Raw genomic sequence first — 14478 nt, 5'->3', positions numbered from 1 at the left:
ACGAACTTGGAAATTCTAGGCCGGTAAGCTTAACCTCTACTGTGGGTAAAATCCTGGAGGGTTTCCTAAGAGATGCTATACTAGAGTATCTGAAGAAGAATAGCCTCATGACCCAATATCAACATGGGTTTATGAGGGACCGTTCCTGTCAAACTAATCTGATCAGCTTTTATGAGGAGGCAAGTTCCAGACTGGACCAAGGAAATGCAGTGGATGTTGTGTATATGGACTTTTCAAAAGCTTTTGATACGGTTCCACATAAAAGGTTGATACATAAAATAAGAACAATGGGGATAGGGGAAAATATATGTAAGTGGGTTAAGAACTGGCTCAGTGATATGAAACAAAGGGTGGTTATTAATGGAAAACACTCAGACTGGGTCTCAGTTAACAGTGGGATACCACAGGGGTCAGTATTGGGCCCCCTTCTTTTTAACATATTTATTAATAACCTTGTAGGGGGCATACAGAGTAATATTTCAATATTTGCAGATGACACTAAACTCTGCAGGGTAATCAATACAGAGGTGGACAATTTTATATTACAGGAGGATCTATGTAAACTAGAAGCTTGGGCTGATAAATGGCAAATGAGCTTTAATGGGGATAAATGTAAGGTAATGCACTTGGGCAGAGGAAATAAAATGTATAATTATATGCTTAATTGTAAAACACTGGGCAAAACTGTCACTGAAAAAGACCTGGGTGTATTGGTGGACGACAAGCTCACGTTTGGTGGCCAGTGTCAGGCAGCTGCTGCAAAGGCAAATAAAATAATTGGATGCATTAAAAGAGGCATAGATGCTCATGAGGAGAAGATAATTTTACCTCTATACAAGTCACTAGTGCGACCACACTTAGAATACTGTGTACAGTTCTGGTCTCCGGTGTATAAGAAAGACATAGCTGAACTAGAGAGGGTGCAGAGAAGAGCGACCAAGGTTATTAGAGGACTGGGGGGTCTGCAATACCAAGACAGGTTATTAGAGGACTGGGGGGTCTGCAATACCAAGACAGGTTATTAGAGGACTGGGGGGTCTGCAATACCAAGACAGGTTATTAGAGGACTGGGGGGTCTGCAATACCAAGACAGGTTATTAGAGGACTGGGGGGTCTGCAATACCAAGACAGGTTATTAGAGGACGGGGGGGTCTGCAATACCAAGACAGGTTATTAGAGGACTGGGGGCTCTGCAATACCAAGACAGGTTATTAGAGGACGGGGGGGGGTCTGCAATACCAAGACAGGTTATTAGAGGACTGGGGGGTCTGCAATACCAAGACAGGTTATTAGAGGACTGGGGGGTCTGCAATACCAAGACAGGTTATTAGAGTACTAGGGGGTCTGCAATACCAAGACGGGTTATTAGAGGACTGGGGGGTCTGCAATACCAAGACGAGTTATTAGATGACGGGGGGGTCTGCAATACCAGGACAGGTTATTAGAGGACTGGGGGGTCTGCGATACCAAGACAGGTTATTAGAGGACTGGGGGGTCTGCAATACCAAGACAGGTTATTAGAGGACTGGGGGGTCTGCAATACCAAGACAGGTTATTAGAGGACTGGGGGGTCTGCAATACCAAGACAGGTTATTAGAGGACTGGGGGGTCTGCAATACCAAGACAGGTTATTAGAGGACGGGGAGGTCTGCAATACCAAGACAGGTTATTAGAGGACGGGGGGGGGGGTCTGCAATACCAAGACAGGTTATTAGAGGACTGGGGGGTCTGCAATACCAAGACAGGTTATTAGAGGACTGGGGGGTCTGCAATACCAAGACAGGTTATTAGAGGACTGGGGGGTCTGCAATACCAAGACAGGTTATTAGAGGACTGGGGGGTCTGCAATACCAAGACAGGTTATTAGAGGACTGGGGGGTCTGCAATACCAAGACAGGTTATTAGAGGACTGGGGGGTCTGCAATACCAAGATGGGTTATTAGAGGACTGGGGGGTCTGCAATACCAAGACGAGTTATTAGACGACGGGGGGGTCTGCAATACCAAGACAGGTTATTAGAGGACTGGGGGGTCTGCAATACCAAGACAGGTTATTACACTTGGGGTTATTTACTGTGGAAAAACGAAGGCTTAGGGGGGATCTTATTACTATATACAAGTATATGAGGGGACAGTACAAAGACCTTTTTACTGATCTTTTTACTCTGAGGCCTGAGACGGGGACAAGGGGGCATCTTCTACGTCTGGAGGAAAGAAGGTTTAATCATAATCACAGACGCGGATTCTTTACTGTAAGAGCAGTGAGACTATGGAGCTCTCTGCCGCATGATGTGTAATGAGGGATTCACTACTAACATTTAAGAAGGGCCTGGATGCCTTTCCTGAAAAGTATAATATTACAGGTTATAGATACTAGATTCCTTGATAGGGCGTTGATCCAGGGAACTAGTCTGATTGTCGTATGGAGTCGGGAAGGAATTTTTCTCCCCGATGTGGAGCTTAGTGTTTGCCACATGTTTTTTTTTGCCTTCCTCTGGATCAACATGTTAGGCTATGGGGTGAACTAGATGGACTTAGTCTTCCTTCAACCTTAAAAACTATGTTACTATGTTACTATCATTACTCATTATTGAGCACCAGAAATCTATCTGTAAGAAGAACACAGTTATAGCAGAAAAAAAGTTCCATAAATCTATAATCCACCTAATAAATAGATGTGGTTCTTCCTGGCAATGAAGGGGTTAAGATGAAGTGAGATCTTACCAGCGCAGAGTTGAGAGCCACTTCTCCTTTGTCTCAGAGGAACTACAACAGAAAACAATGCAGAATGCAATGAAATAACTACGGCTTTTATCCCATTTACAGCCATGACCCGATTCCTTCCTCCCATCCACAACATAAGCAAATGGCCCTTCCTGCTTCTATTCTGAACCATGTCCAGTCCAGGTTTCCTTCTCCTGATGACAAAATCTCACTTCTCCCCAAATTTCTTTTTGTCTTTATCTTCATTGACCTGAACATTGTGTCTTATTCATTTAGTCTCCGGGGTCTACATGGAGGAGAATTACCTTATATACTGTTTGTTAATAGAGAAGAATAAACAATCCTGCAATGGAAGACACTCCAGAGTCACATGTACATACAGTGCTGGCCAAAAGTATTGGCACCCCTGCAATTCTGTCAGATAATACTCAGTTTCTTCCTGAAAATGATTGCAATCACAAATTCTTTGGTTTTATTATCTTCATTTAATTTGTCTTCAATGAAAAAACACAAAAAGAATTGTCCTAAAGCCAAATTGGATACAATTCCACACCAAACCTAAAAAAGGGGGTGGACAAAAGTATTGGCACTGTTTGAAAAATCATGTGATGCTTCTCTAATTGGTGTAATTAACAGCACCTGTAACTTACCTGTGGCACCTAACAGGTGTTGGCAATAACTAAATCACACTTGCAGCCAGTTAACATGGATTAAAGTTGACTCAACCTCTGTCCTGTGTCCTTGTGTGTACCACATTGAGCATGGAGAAAAGAAAGAAGACCAAAGAACTGTCTGAGGACTTGAGAAACCAAATTGTGAGGAAGCATGAGCAATCTCAAGGCTACAAGTCCATCTCCAAAGACCTGAATGTTCCTGTGTCTTCCGTGCGCAGTATCATCAAGAAGTGTAAAGCCCATGGCACTGTGGCTAACCTCCCTAGATGTGGACGGAAAAGAAAAATTGACGAGAGATTTCAACGCAAGATGGTGGATAAAGAACCTCGACTAACATCCAAACAAGTTCAAGCTGCCCTGCAGTCCGAGGGTACAACAGTGTCAACCCGTACTATCCGTCGGCGTCTGAATGAAAAGGGACTGTATGGTAGGATACCCAGGAAGACCCCACTTCTTACCCCGAGACATAAAAAAGCCAGGCTGGAGTTTGCCAAAACTTACCTGAGAAAGCCTAAAACGTTTTGGAAGAATGTTCTCTGGTCAGATGAGACAGAAGTAGAGCTTTTTGGGAAAAAGCATCAACATAGAGTGTACAGGAAAAAAAAAGAGGCATTCAAAGAAAAGAACACGGTCCCTACAGTCAAACATGGCGGAGGTTCCCTGATGTTTTGGGGTTGCTTTGCTGCCTCTGGCACTGGACTGCTTGACCGTGTGCATGGCTTATGAAGTCTGAAGACTACCAACAAATTTTGCAGCATAATGTAGGGCCCAGTGTGAGAAAGCTGGGTCTCCCTCAGAGGTCATGGGTCTTCCAGCAGGACAATGACCCAAAACACACTTCCAAAAGCACTATAAAATGGTTTGAGAGAAAGCACTGGAGACTTCTAAGGTGGCCAGCAATGAGTCCAGACCTGAATCCCATAGAACACCTGTGGAGAGATCTCAAAATGGCAGTTTGGAGAAGGCACCCTTCAAATATCAGGGACCTGGAGCAGTTTGCCAAAGAAGAATGGTCTACAATTCCAGCAGAGCATTGTAAGAAACTCATTGATGGTTACTGGAAGCGGTTGTTCGCAGTTATTTTGGCTAAAGGTTGTGCAACCAAGTATTAGGCTGAGGGTGCCAATACTTTTGTCCGGCCCTTTTTTGGAGTTTTGTGTGAAATGATCAATGATTTGATTTTTGTTTCATTCTCTTTTGTGTTTTTTCCTTGCAAGCAAATTAAATGAAGATAATAATACCATATATATAATGACTGTACCTAAATGTGACCACATAGCTTGTCGTGGGCCAGCCAAGTACGAAGGAGTCTTCAGGCCAATGCTTTTTTTCAGACACTTCTCCGAGGAATGTTGAGAGCCACATCTCATTCAATCGAATTTGTCTCTTAAGCTTCATGCTGGATGACCTTGAAGGAAAAAAAGAGACTCAAAATTCATGGATCACATGGAAATGAATTGATTAGTTACAGGATCAGTTTTCCTTTTTATCTGCGATCTGATATCTTATTCTGAAGAAATCCACATTTTTCATAATATTTAAATGAACTGTTAGGATCTATAGGCTGCACATAGATCTCCCTGAGGATCTGCTTCCCAAGATTATTTTAAATGAAAGTGGACATTACCAGTGTGAGACATGTAATGACTGACAGACTCCTCTCCTGATCTACTTGTCTCACACTGGTAACTCCCCCTTTTATTTATAATAATCTTCGGAGGCGGATTCTCAGGGAGATCTATGTATGGCCCTTAACATGATCTTAACAGCTCATTTACATATTAAGACAAATGTGGGTTTTCTCTGGAATAAAACATCGGATCACAGGTATCAAGGTATCATTTTTTTCAGCTTCTTATGACCTACATGCCTACATGAAAAGCTTAGAGCGCTTGATCCTACTGACAAGCCCTCTAAGGGGTTTTTCATTGCACTAACATTGACTACCTATCCTTCCTAAACCACGTGAAGGAACATCATCGCACTGTCACACTGATTATTATTGGAAAGGGCACGGAATGGGGACATTATACCATGAAGAAGCCCAGGTTGGGGGAAATTATACCAAGGAGCCCAGGATGGGAAACATTATACTAGGAAGGGGCACGAAATGGGGACATTATACCACGAAGGGGCCTAGGTTTGGGTAAATTAAACACCAAGGATCCCAGGATGGAAAATATTATACCAAGAAAGAGCCCAGGATGCGGAACATTATACAGGAAAGGGCTAATGATGGGGGAAATTATACCAGGAAGGAACCCAGCATGGGGGACATTATTATATAAAGAGGTCAGGATGGGGGACATCAATATATGAGGAGGTAAACACATATGTATTTAAAAGATCTAGAACTCTACAAGGGCCCATAATCTGACCAACATGCAGGTGGGGGTTCAGGTCCAAATTTAGCTTGATACCTGATAACATCTTCTTCCACCTTTCAGTTCATTATAAGACCCTGATAACGTCTTCTCCCAAGCCCTAATTCATTTTGATGCTATCAGGGAGTTACAACAAATAGGGGGTGGAGGACACAGGACAAGGCTATGTGCACACATTCAGTATTTGCAACAGAGAATTATGCTGGAAATTCTGATGTGTTGGCAGGAAAACGCTGTGTATAATATGCATTTTTGCCGGTTTTTTTACATGTATTTTTGTTGCGTATTTTTCCCCACTCATTAGTGTGGGTGAAATATGCTGAAAAAAACGCTGCAATAATCGACATGCTGCAGATGTACATGAGACTTCAGGGACTTCATTCATTTTGATTGAAATTTAAAACATTGTATATTTTCCTCAACAAGTCCATGGTGAAAAAAATGCAACCTGTGCATATAGCCTTAGCATTGAATTGAGGGGAAAGTCACAGTGACTGATTAATTTATGTTTATTAGGCGTGGGAGATTATAGTTAATTGGCTTATCAATTTATATTTTGAACTAGATGGTGGCCCGATTCTAATGCATCGGGTATTCCAGAATATGTATGCGGCCGACCGGGCGCAATCAGCAGAACGTTGTTTAAATTTGGCGCCAAAATCGCTGATTGGTCGCGGCCGGCAACCGCGACTAATTAGCAAAACGGTGTTTAAATTTGGCGGCAATATCGGTGATTGTTCACGGGTGGCGGCCGCGACCAATCAGCGAACTGTGTTAGTGAGGACCGGAGAACTTGTTTAAATTTGCCGGCAATCTCACTGATTGGTCTCGGCCGGCCGGCGGCCGGGACCACTGAGCAGAGCGGTGTTTAAATTTGGCGCCAAAATCGCTGATTGGTAGCGGTCGCCGGCGCCCGCGACTAATCAGCAGAGCGTTGTTTAAGTTTGGCGCCAATCTCGCTGATTGGTTGCGGTCGGCCGGCCACCACGACCAATCAGCAGAGCGTCGTTTAAATTTGCGGGCCATCTCGCTGATTGGTCGTGGTGGCCGGCCGCGATTAATCAGCAGAGCAGCGTTTAAATTTGCCGGACATCTCGCTGATTGGTCGCGGTGGCCGGCCGCGACCAATCAGCAGAGCGGCGATTAAATTTGCCGCCCATCTCGCTGATTGGTCACGGCCGGCCACCGCGACCAATCAGCACAGCGGCATTTAAATTTCCCGCCCATCTCGCTGATTGGTCGCGGTAGCCGGCCACCGCGACCAATCAGAAGAGCAGCGTTTAAATTTGCCGCCCATCTCGCTGATTGGTCACGGCCGGCCACCGCGACCAATCAGCACAGCGGCATTCAAATTTGCCGCCCATCTCGCTGATTGGTCGCGGTGGCCGGCCGCGACCAATCAGTAGAGCGGCGTTTAAATTTGCCGCCCATCTCGCTGATTGGTCGCGGTCGGCCACCGCGACCCATCAGCAGAGCGGTGTTTAAATTTGCAGCCTATATCGCTGATTGGTCGCGGCCGGCGACCGCGACCAATCTGCAGAGCGGCGTTTAAATTTGCCGCCGATATCGCTGATTGGTCGCGGTGGCCGGCCGCGACCAATCAGCACAGCGGCGTTTAAATTTGCCGCCCATCTCGCTGATTGGTCGCGGTGGCCGTCCGCGATTAATCAGCAGAGCGGCGTTTAAATTTGCCGGCCATCTCGCTAATTGGTCGCGGTCGGCACAGCGGCGTTTAAATTTGCCGCCCATCTCGCTGATTGGTCGTGGTCGGCTGGCCACCGCGACCAATCAGCAGAGCGGCGTTTAAATTTGCCGCCTATCTCGCTCATTGGTCGCGGTGGCCGGCCGCGATTAATCAGCAGAGCGGCGTTTAAATTTGCCGCCCATCTCGCTCATTGGACGCGGTAGCCGGCCGCGACCAATCAGCAGAGCGGCGTTTAAATTTGCCGCCCATCTCGCTGACTGGTCGCGGTCGGCCGGCCACCGCGACCAATCAGCGTCGTATTAGTGTGGGCCCGGGAGCGGCGCTGCTTGTGCGGCTCCGTATTAGTGAGGACCGGGGAGCGGCGCTGCCTGTGCGGCTCCTTCTGCTGCGAGAAGCCGGGAGATGAGCGGCTGCTCACAGCAGAAGCATCCCGATCGGCGGCGCCGCTCTCCGGTCCTCCGTTCACACTTGCTGTCGGGAGATCAGCGGGCCAAGCCGCTGATCTTCCGACGTTAGTCGCATGGAGGTCAGCGGCGCCGGGTAGTTGTGCTGCTAGCGCCGCTCATCTCCCGTCCGCCAGATGAGCCGCTAACGGCCGCCATCTTTTTTCAGCAATTCCGCGGCGCTGATTGGCCGCTGCCGGACCAATGAGCGACGCGGGATTTCCAGGACAGACAGACAGACAGACGGGATAAGACAATTATATAGTAGATGGATTGTGGCTCATAGTATATAAATATAAATTGTGGGGTAGAAATCTGTATTCAGGGAAGCAGTGCAGGGAAAACACATGCATGTATACAATATATGTGACCTTGTTATTTTTAGGGCTGCGGTGACAAGTGTGACAAGACGAGTAATGGCTGGGAGATGTCGACATAAAGGTCTGACCAGATGGAGAAGAAACAAACTGAAAATGACTCTAATCAGACAAGACGTCAGCGGTCGCAGGATGTAAATGTTATTCTGTATCTGCACTGTAGGACTTGCACTTATTCTGTTATTTGTAAATAATATACCTACCTTAGGCTACATTCTCACATTTGTGTGAAATGTTTTTTATCGGACTGCACACGGACTCAGACTTTTACAGACCCATTCACATAGCTGTGAAAATCACAAATCCGAGAATGGGAACCAGAGACTCAGAGCTTGTCCATATCTGATTATAAGGATCAAAATATGTGATGCAGGCAGCACACCGACCCGTCAAACGGATACAAGAATATAGACTTATTATGAATAGCACCGTCCCTTAGTATATAGTGTACTATCTTGTTATATATTGCACCATCCCTTAGTATATAGTGAACATTCTTGATATACATAGAACCGTCCTTAATTACAAAGGTTCCTCTTTTATTATATATATAAAACCTTTCCTTATTACGTAGTATCCTATCTAGTTATATATTGGCAGTCCCTTATTATATAGTGTCCTCTCGTTATTGTTAGTCACATTGCTCTCTCTTTATCACATATAGTCCTGTCTTGTTAGATATACAATGAATGCTGATGGGGCAGTACCTGACCAGAAGACGAGTCCATCAGCTCCTCCATCAGAAAAGAAGCTTTCCCAGTCTACATCAGCCGTCATTTCATTATATATTTAACAAAAGAGGATGCTATGAAATAAAAACAGGGTGCTATATATAATAAAAAATATTGAGAGAATATGTAAGGAATGGTGCTGTACATAACAATAGAAGGCACTTTTTAATAAGGGATGGCACTATACATAACATGACAGGACACTATGTAATAAGGTACGGCAATAAACATAATGACAGGAAGTTGTGCAATATATATTGTGACAGTGTTAGATGTGAGGGGAGGTATGTTTCACTATGGCTGCTAGCCTTAGTGAACTGAACCTACAACTTTTCTCCAGCATGTTATATGTTGGGGAGTTAAATCACCATTGTGAAGGGAGTAGTTTTGTGTAAATGACATAGAGACGGGAGGGAAGTTATTCATCATACCTCCCCCTCAGGGTGTTGCTGAGCAAGGTTAAATGCTCAGTCCCTGTTTTTTTTTTCTGTGGTTGGAAGTTTGGAGTAACAAGTCTCCAGGCTGTGTAACTTCAGCTCAGGAGGAGCTGAAGTGTGCTGCAAAGTGGTGCAGGGGAACCCGCACACATATGGACTGTGTTATCCCTTGTTTTTTATTTTAACTTTCTGCCAGTAAGGCTGAGTTTATTTTACTGAAGTCTGCAGTGCTTTATGCGGATATAAAAAACCTGCCGACAAAACCGTTCCTGTGTCTACTTCGGACTGCAACCGAGTGAGTTGTCTTGCCACAATATATATATATATATACACACGTATACAGGTAAATCTAAAAGTGAATTTATTTCAGTTCTTCAATACAAAAAGTGAAACTCATATATAATATAGAGTCATTGCAAACAGAGTGATTTCAAGTGTTTATTTCTGTTAATGCTGATGATTGTGGCTTACAGCCAATGAAAACACAAAAGTCATTATCTCAGTAAATTAAAATAATTAACAAAAAACACCTTCAAATGCTTCCAAAGAGTTTAAAAAGGTCCCTTAGTCTGTTTCAGTAGGCTCCACAATTATGGGTAAGACTGCTGACTTGACAGATGTCCAGAAAGCAGTCACTGACACACTCCACAAGGTCCTAGAGTTCCAATTTTCATTTGGAAATCAAGGTCCCAGAGTCTGGAGGAAGAGTGGAGAGGCCACAATCCAAGCTGCTGGAGGTCTAGTGTGAAGTCTCCACAATCAGTGATGGTTTGGGGTGCAATGTCATCTGCTGGTGGAGGTCCACTGTGTTTTATCAAGACCAAAGTCAGCGCAGCCGTCCACCAAGACATTTTACAGCACTTCATGCTTCCCTCTGCCGACAAGCTTTATGGAGATGGAAATGTCCTTCTCCAGCAGGACTTGGCCCCTGTCCACACGGCCAAAAGTACCAATACCTGGCTTGATTGGCAGCAAACTGGCCTGACCTTAACCCCATAGAGAATCTATTATAGAGAATCTATGGGATATTGTCAGGAGGAAGATGAGACCCCAGAGCCAACAATGCAGACGAGCTGAAGGCTGCTATCAAAGCCACCTGGGCTTCCATAACCCCTCAGCAGGGCCACAGGCTGATCCCTCCATGCCACAGGCTGACCCCTCCATGCCACAGGCTGATCCCTCCATGCCACATTGCCGCATTGATGCAGTAATTGATGCACAAGGAGCCCGACCAAGTATTGAGGCATTTACTGAACAGACATTTCGGATTTTAAAAATATTTTTCAAGCTGTTGTTATAAAGTATTCTAATTTACTGAGATAATGACTTTTGTGTTTTCATTGGCTGTAAGCCGTAATCATCACCATTAACAGAAATAAACACTTGAAATAGATCCCTCTGTGTAATGACTATATAATAGATCCCTCTGTGTGTAATGACTCTATATAATAGATCACTCTGTGTGTAATGACTCTATATAATAGACCGCTCTGTGTGTAATGACTCTATATAATAGATCCCTCTGTGTGTAATGGCTGTATATAAAAGATCACTCTGTGTGTAATGACTCTATATAATAGATCCCTCTGGGTGTAATGACTCTATATAATAGATCCCTCTGTGTGTAATGACTCTATATAATAGATCCCTCTGTGTGTAATGACTCTATATAATAGATCCCTCTGTGTGTAATGACTCTATATAATAGATCCCTCTGTGTGTAATGACTCTATATAATAGATCCCTCTGTGTGTAATGACTCTATATAATAGATCCCTCTGTGTGTAATGACTCTATATAATAGATCCCTCTGTGTGTAACAACTCTATATAATAGATCCCTCTGTGTGCAACGACTCTATTTAATAGATCCCTCTGTGTGTAATGACTCTATATAATAGATCCCTCTGTGTGTAATGACTCTATATAATAGATCCCTCTGTGTGTAATGACTCTATATAATAGATCCCTCTGTGTGTAATGACTCTATATAATAGATCGCTCTGTGTGTAATGACTCTGTATAATAGATCCCTCTGTGTGTAATGACTCTGTATAATAGATCCCTCTGTGTGTAATGACTCTATATAATAGATCCCTCTGTGTGTAATGACTCTATATAATAGATCCCTCTGTGTGTAATGACTCTATATAATAGATCCCTCTGTGTGTAATGACTCTATATAATAGATCCCTCTGTGTGTAATGACTCTATATAATAGATCCCTCTGTGTGTAATGACTCTATATAATAGATCCCTCTGTGTGTAATGACTCTATATAATAGATCCCTCTGTGTGTAATGACTCTATATAATAGATCCCTCTGTGTGTAATGACTCTATATAATAGATCCCTCTGTGTGTAATGACTATATATAATAGATCCCTCTGTGTGTAATGACTCTATATAATAGATCTCTCTGTGTGTAACGACTCTATATAATAGATCCCTCTGTGTGTAATGACTCTATTTAATAGATCCCTCTGTGTGTAATGACTCTATATAATAGATCCCTCTGTGTGTAAAGACTCTATATAATAGATCCCTCTGTGTGTAACAACTCTATATAATAGATCCCTCTGTGTGCAACGACTCTATTTAATAGATCCCTCTGTGTGTAATGACTCTATATAATAGATCCCTCTGTGTGTAATGACTCTATATAATAGATCCCTCTGTGTGTAATGACTCTATATAATAGATCCCTCTGTGTGTAATGACTCTATATAATAGATCCCTCTGTGTGTAATGACTCTATATAATAGATCGCTCTGTGTGTAATGACTCTGTATAATAGATCGCTCTGTGTGTAATGACTCTGTATAATAGATCCCTCTGTGTGTAATGACTCTATATAATAGATCCCTCTGTGTGTAATGACTCTATATAATAGATCCCTCTGTGTGTAATGACTGTATATAATAGATCCCTCTGTGTGTAATGACTCTATATAATAGATCCCTCTGTGTGTAATGACTCTATAATAGATCCCTCTGTGTGTAATGACTATATATAATAGATCCCTCTGTGTGTAATGACTCTATATAATAGATCCCTCTGTGTGTAACGACTCCATACAATAGATTCCTCTGTGTGTAATGACTCTATTTAATAGATCCCTCTGTGTGTAATGACTCTATATAATAGATCCCTCTGTGTGTAATGACTCTATATAATAGATCCCTCTGTGTGTAATGACTCTATATAATAGATCACTCTATGTGTAATGACTCTATATAATAGATCACTCTGCGTGTAATGACTCAATATAATAGATCCCTCTGTGTGTAATGACTCTATATAATAGATCCCTCTGTGTGTAATGACTCTATATAATAGATCCCTCTGTGTGTAATGACTGTATATAATAGATCACTCTGTGTGTAGTGACTCTGTATAATAGATCCCTCTGTGTGTAATGACTCTATATAATAGATCACTGTGTGTAATGACTCTATATAATAGATCCCTCTGTGTGTAATGACTCTATATAATAGATCCCTCTGTGTGTAATGACTCTATATACAGTGCCTACAAGTAGTATTCAACCCCCTGCAGATTTAGCTGGTTGACACATGCGGAATTAACTTGGCATTGTGACATTTGTACTGTAGATCAGCCTGGAAGTGGGAAATGCACTGCAGCAACTTTTTTTTTGTTTTTTTGTTTTTTTAAAACGTTAAAAGTTAATTCAGAGTGTCATTTATTATTCAACTCCTCAAACCACAAGAATTCTGTTTGGTCCCCCTAAAGTATTAAGAAGTAGTTCAGGCACCAAGAATAATGAGCTTCACATGTGTGGATTAAAGATCTCTTTTGCCAGCCTTTTCTGACTATTTAAGACCCTCCCCAAACTTGTGAACAGCACTCAGACATGGTCAACATGGGAAAGACAAAAGAGCATTCCAAGGCCATCAGAGACAAGATCGTGGAGGGTCACAAGGCTGGCAAGGGGTACAAAACCCTTTCCAAGGAGTTGGGCCTACCTGTCTCCACTGTTGGGAGCATCATCCGTAAGTGGAAGGCTTATGGAACTACTGTTAGCCTTCCACGGCCTGGACAGCCTTTGAAAGTGTCCTCCCGTGCCAAGGCCAGGCTTGTCCGAAGAGTCAAGGCTAACCCAAGGACAACAATGAAGGAGCTCTGGGAAGATCTCATGGCAGTGGGGACATTGGTTTCAGTCAATACCATAAGTAACGTACTCCACCGCAATGGTCTCCGTTCCAGACGAGCCCGTAAGGTACCTTTACTTTCAAAGCGTCATGTCAAGGCTCGTCTACAGTTTGCTCATGATCACTTGGAGGACTCTGAGACAGACTGGTTCAAGGTTCTATGGTCTGATGAGACCAAGATCGAGATCTTTGGTGCCAACCACACACGTGACGTTTGGAGACTGGATGGCACTGCATACGACCCCAAGAATACCATCCCTACAGTCAAGCATGGTGGTGGCAGCATCATGCTGTGGGGCTGTTTCTCTGCCAAGGGGCCTGGCCATCTGGTCCGCATCCATGGGAAGATGGATAGCACGGCCTACCTGGAGATTTTGGCCAAGAACCTCCGCTCCTCCATCAAGGATCTTAAGATGGGTCGTAATTTCATCTTCCAACAAGACAACGACCCAAAGCACACAGCCAAGAAAACCAAGGCCTGGTTCAAGAGGGAAAAAGTCAAGGTGTTGGAGTGGCCTAGTCAGTCTCCTGACCTTAACCCAATTGAAAACTTGTGGAAGGAGCTCAAGAATAAAGTCCACATGAGACACCCAAAGAACCTAGATAACTTGGAGAAGATCTGCATGGAGGAGTGGGCCAAGATAACTCCACAGACCTGTGCCGGCCTGATCAGGTCTTATAAAAGACGATTATTAGCTGTAATTGCAAACAAGGGTTATTCCACAAAATATTAAACATAGGGGTTGTATAATAATTGACCCACACTTTTATGTTTAAAATTTAATAAAATTCAACTGAGCAACATAACTTTTTGGTTTGTAAGATTTATGCTT

At 43.5% G+C, this 14478-nt stretch overlaps 1 protein-coding gene across 1 annotated transcript in view; it reads right to left on the bottom strand.

Annotated features, from left to right (window-relative positions):
• LOC141154118 (uncharacterized) overlaps positions 1 to 14478 on the bottom strand; it is a 264105-nt gene that overhangs the window by 87941 nt on the left and 161686 nt on the right. The window contains exons 4-5 of the mRNA XM_073639591.1: positions 4659 to 4805; positions 2724 to 2765 (exon numbers count right to left, since the gene is read on the bottom strand). Of these exons, the coding sequence (XP_073495692.1) occupies positions 2724 to 2765; positions 4659 to 4805 (189 nt within the window). The remainder of the gene's footprint in view (positions 1 to 2723; positions 2766 to 4658; positions 4806 to 14478) is intronic.

The sequence above is a fragment of the Phyllobates terribilis genome, unplaced genomic scaffold, assembly GCF_046119375.1.
Source record: "Phyllobates terribilis strain yellow unplaced genomic scaffold, ASM4611937v1 Scaffold_7__3_contigs__length_470593459, whole genome shotgun sequence".
Lineage (NCBI taxonomy): Eukaryota > Metazoa > Chordata > Amphibia > Anura > Dendrobatidae > Phyllobates > Phyllobates terribilis.
This window is presented reverse-complemented; position numbering and strand designations above follow the sequence as displayed.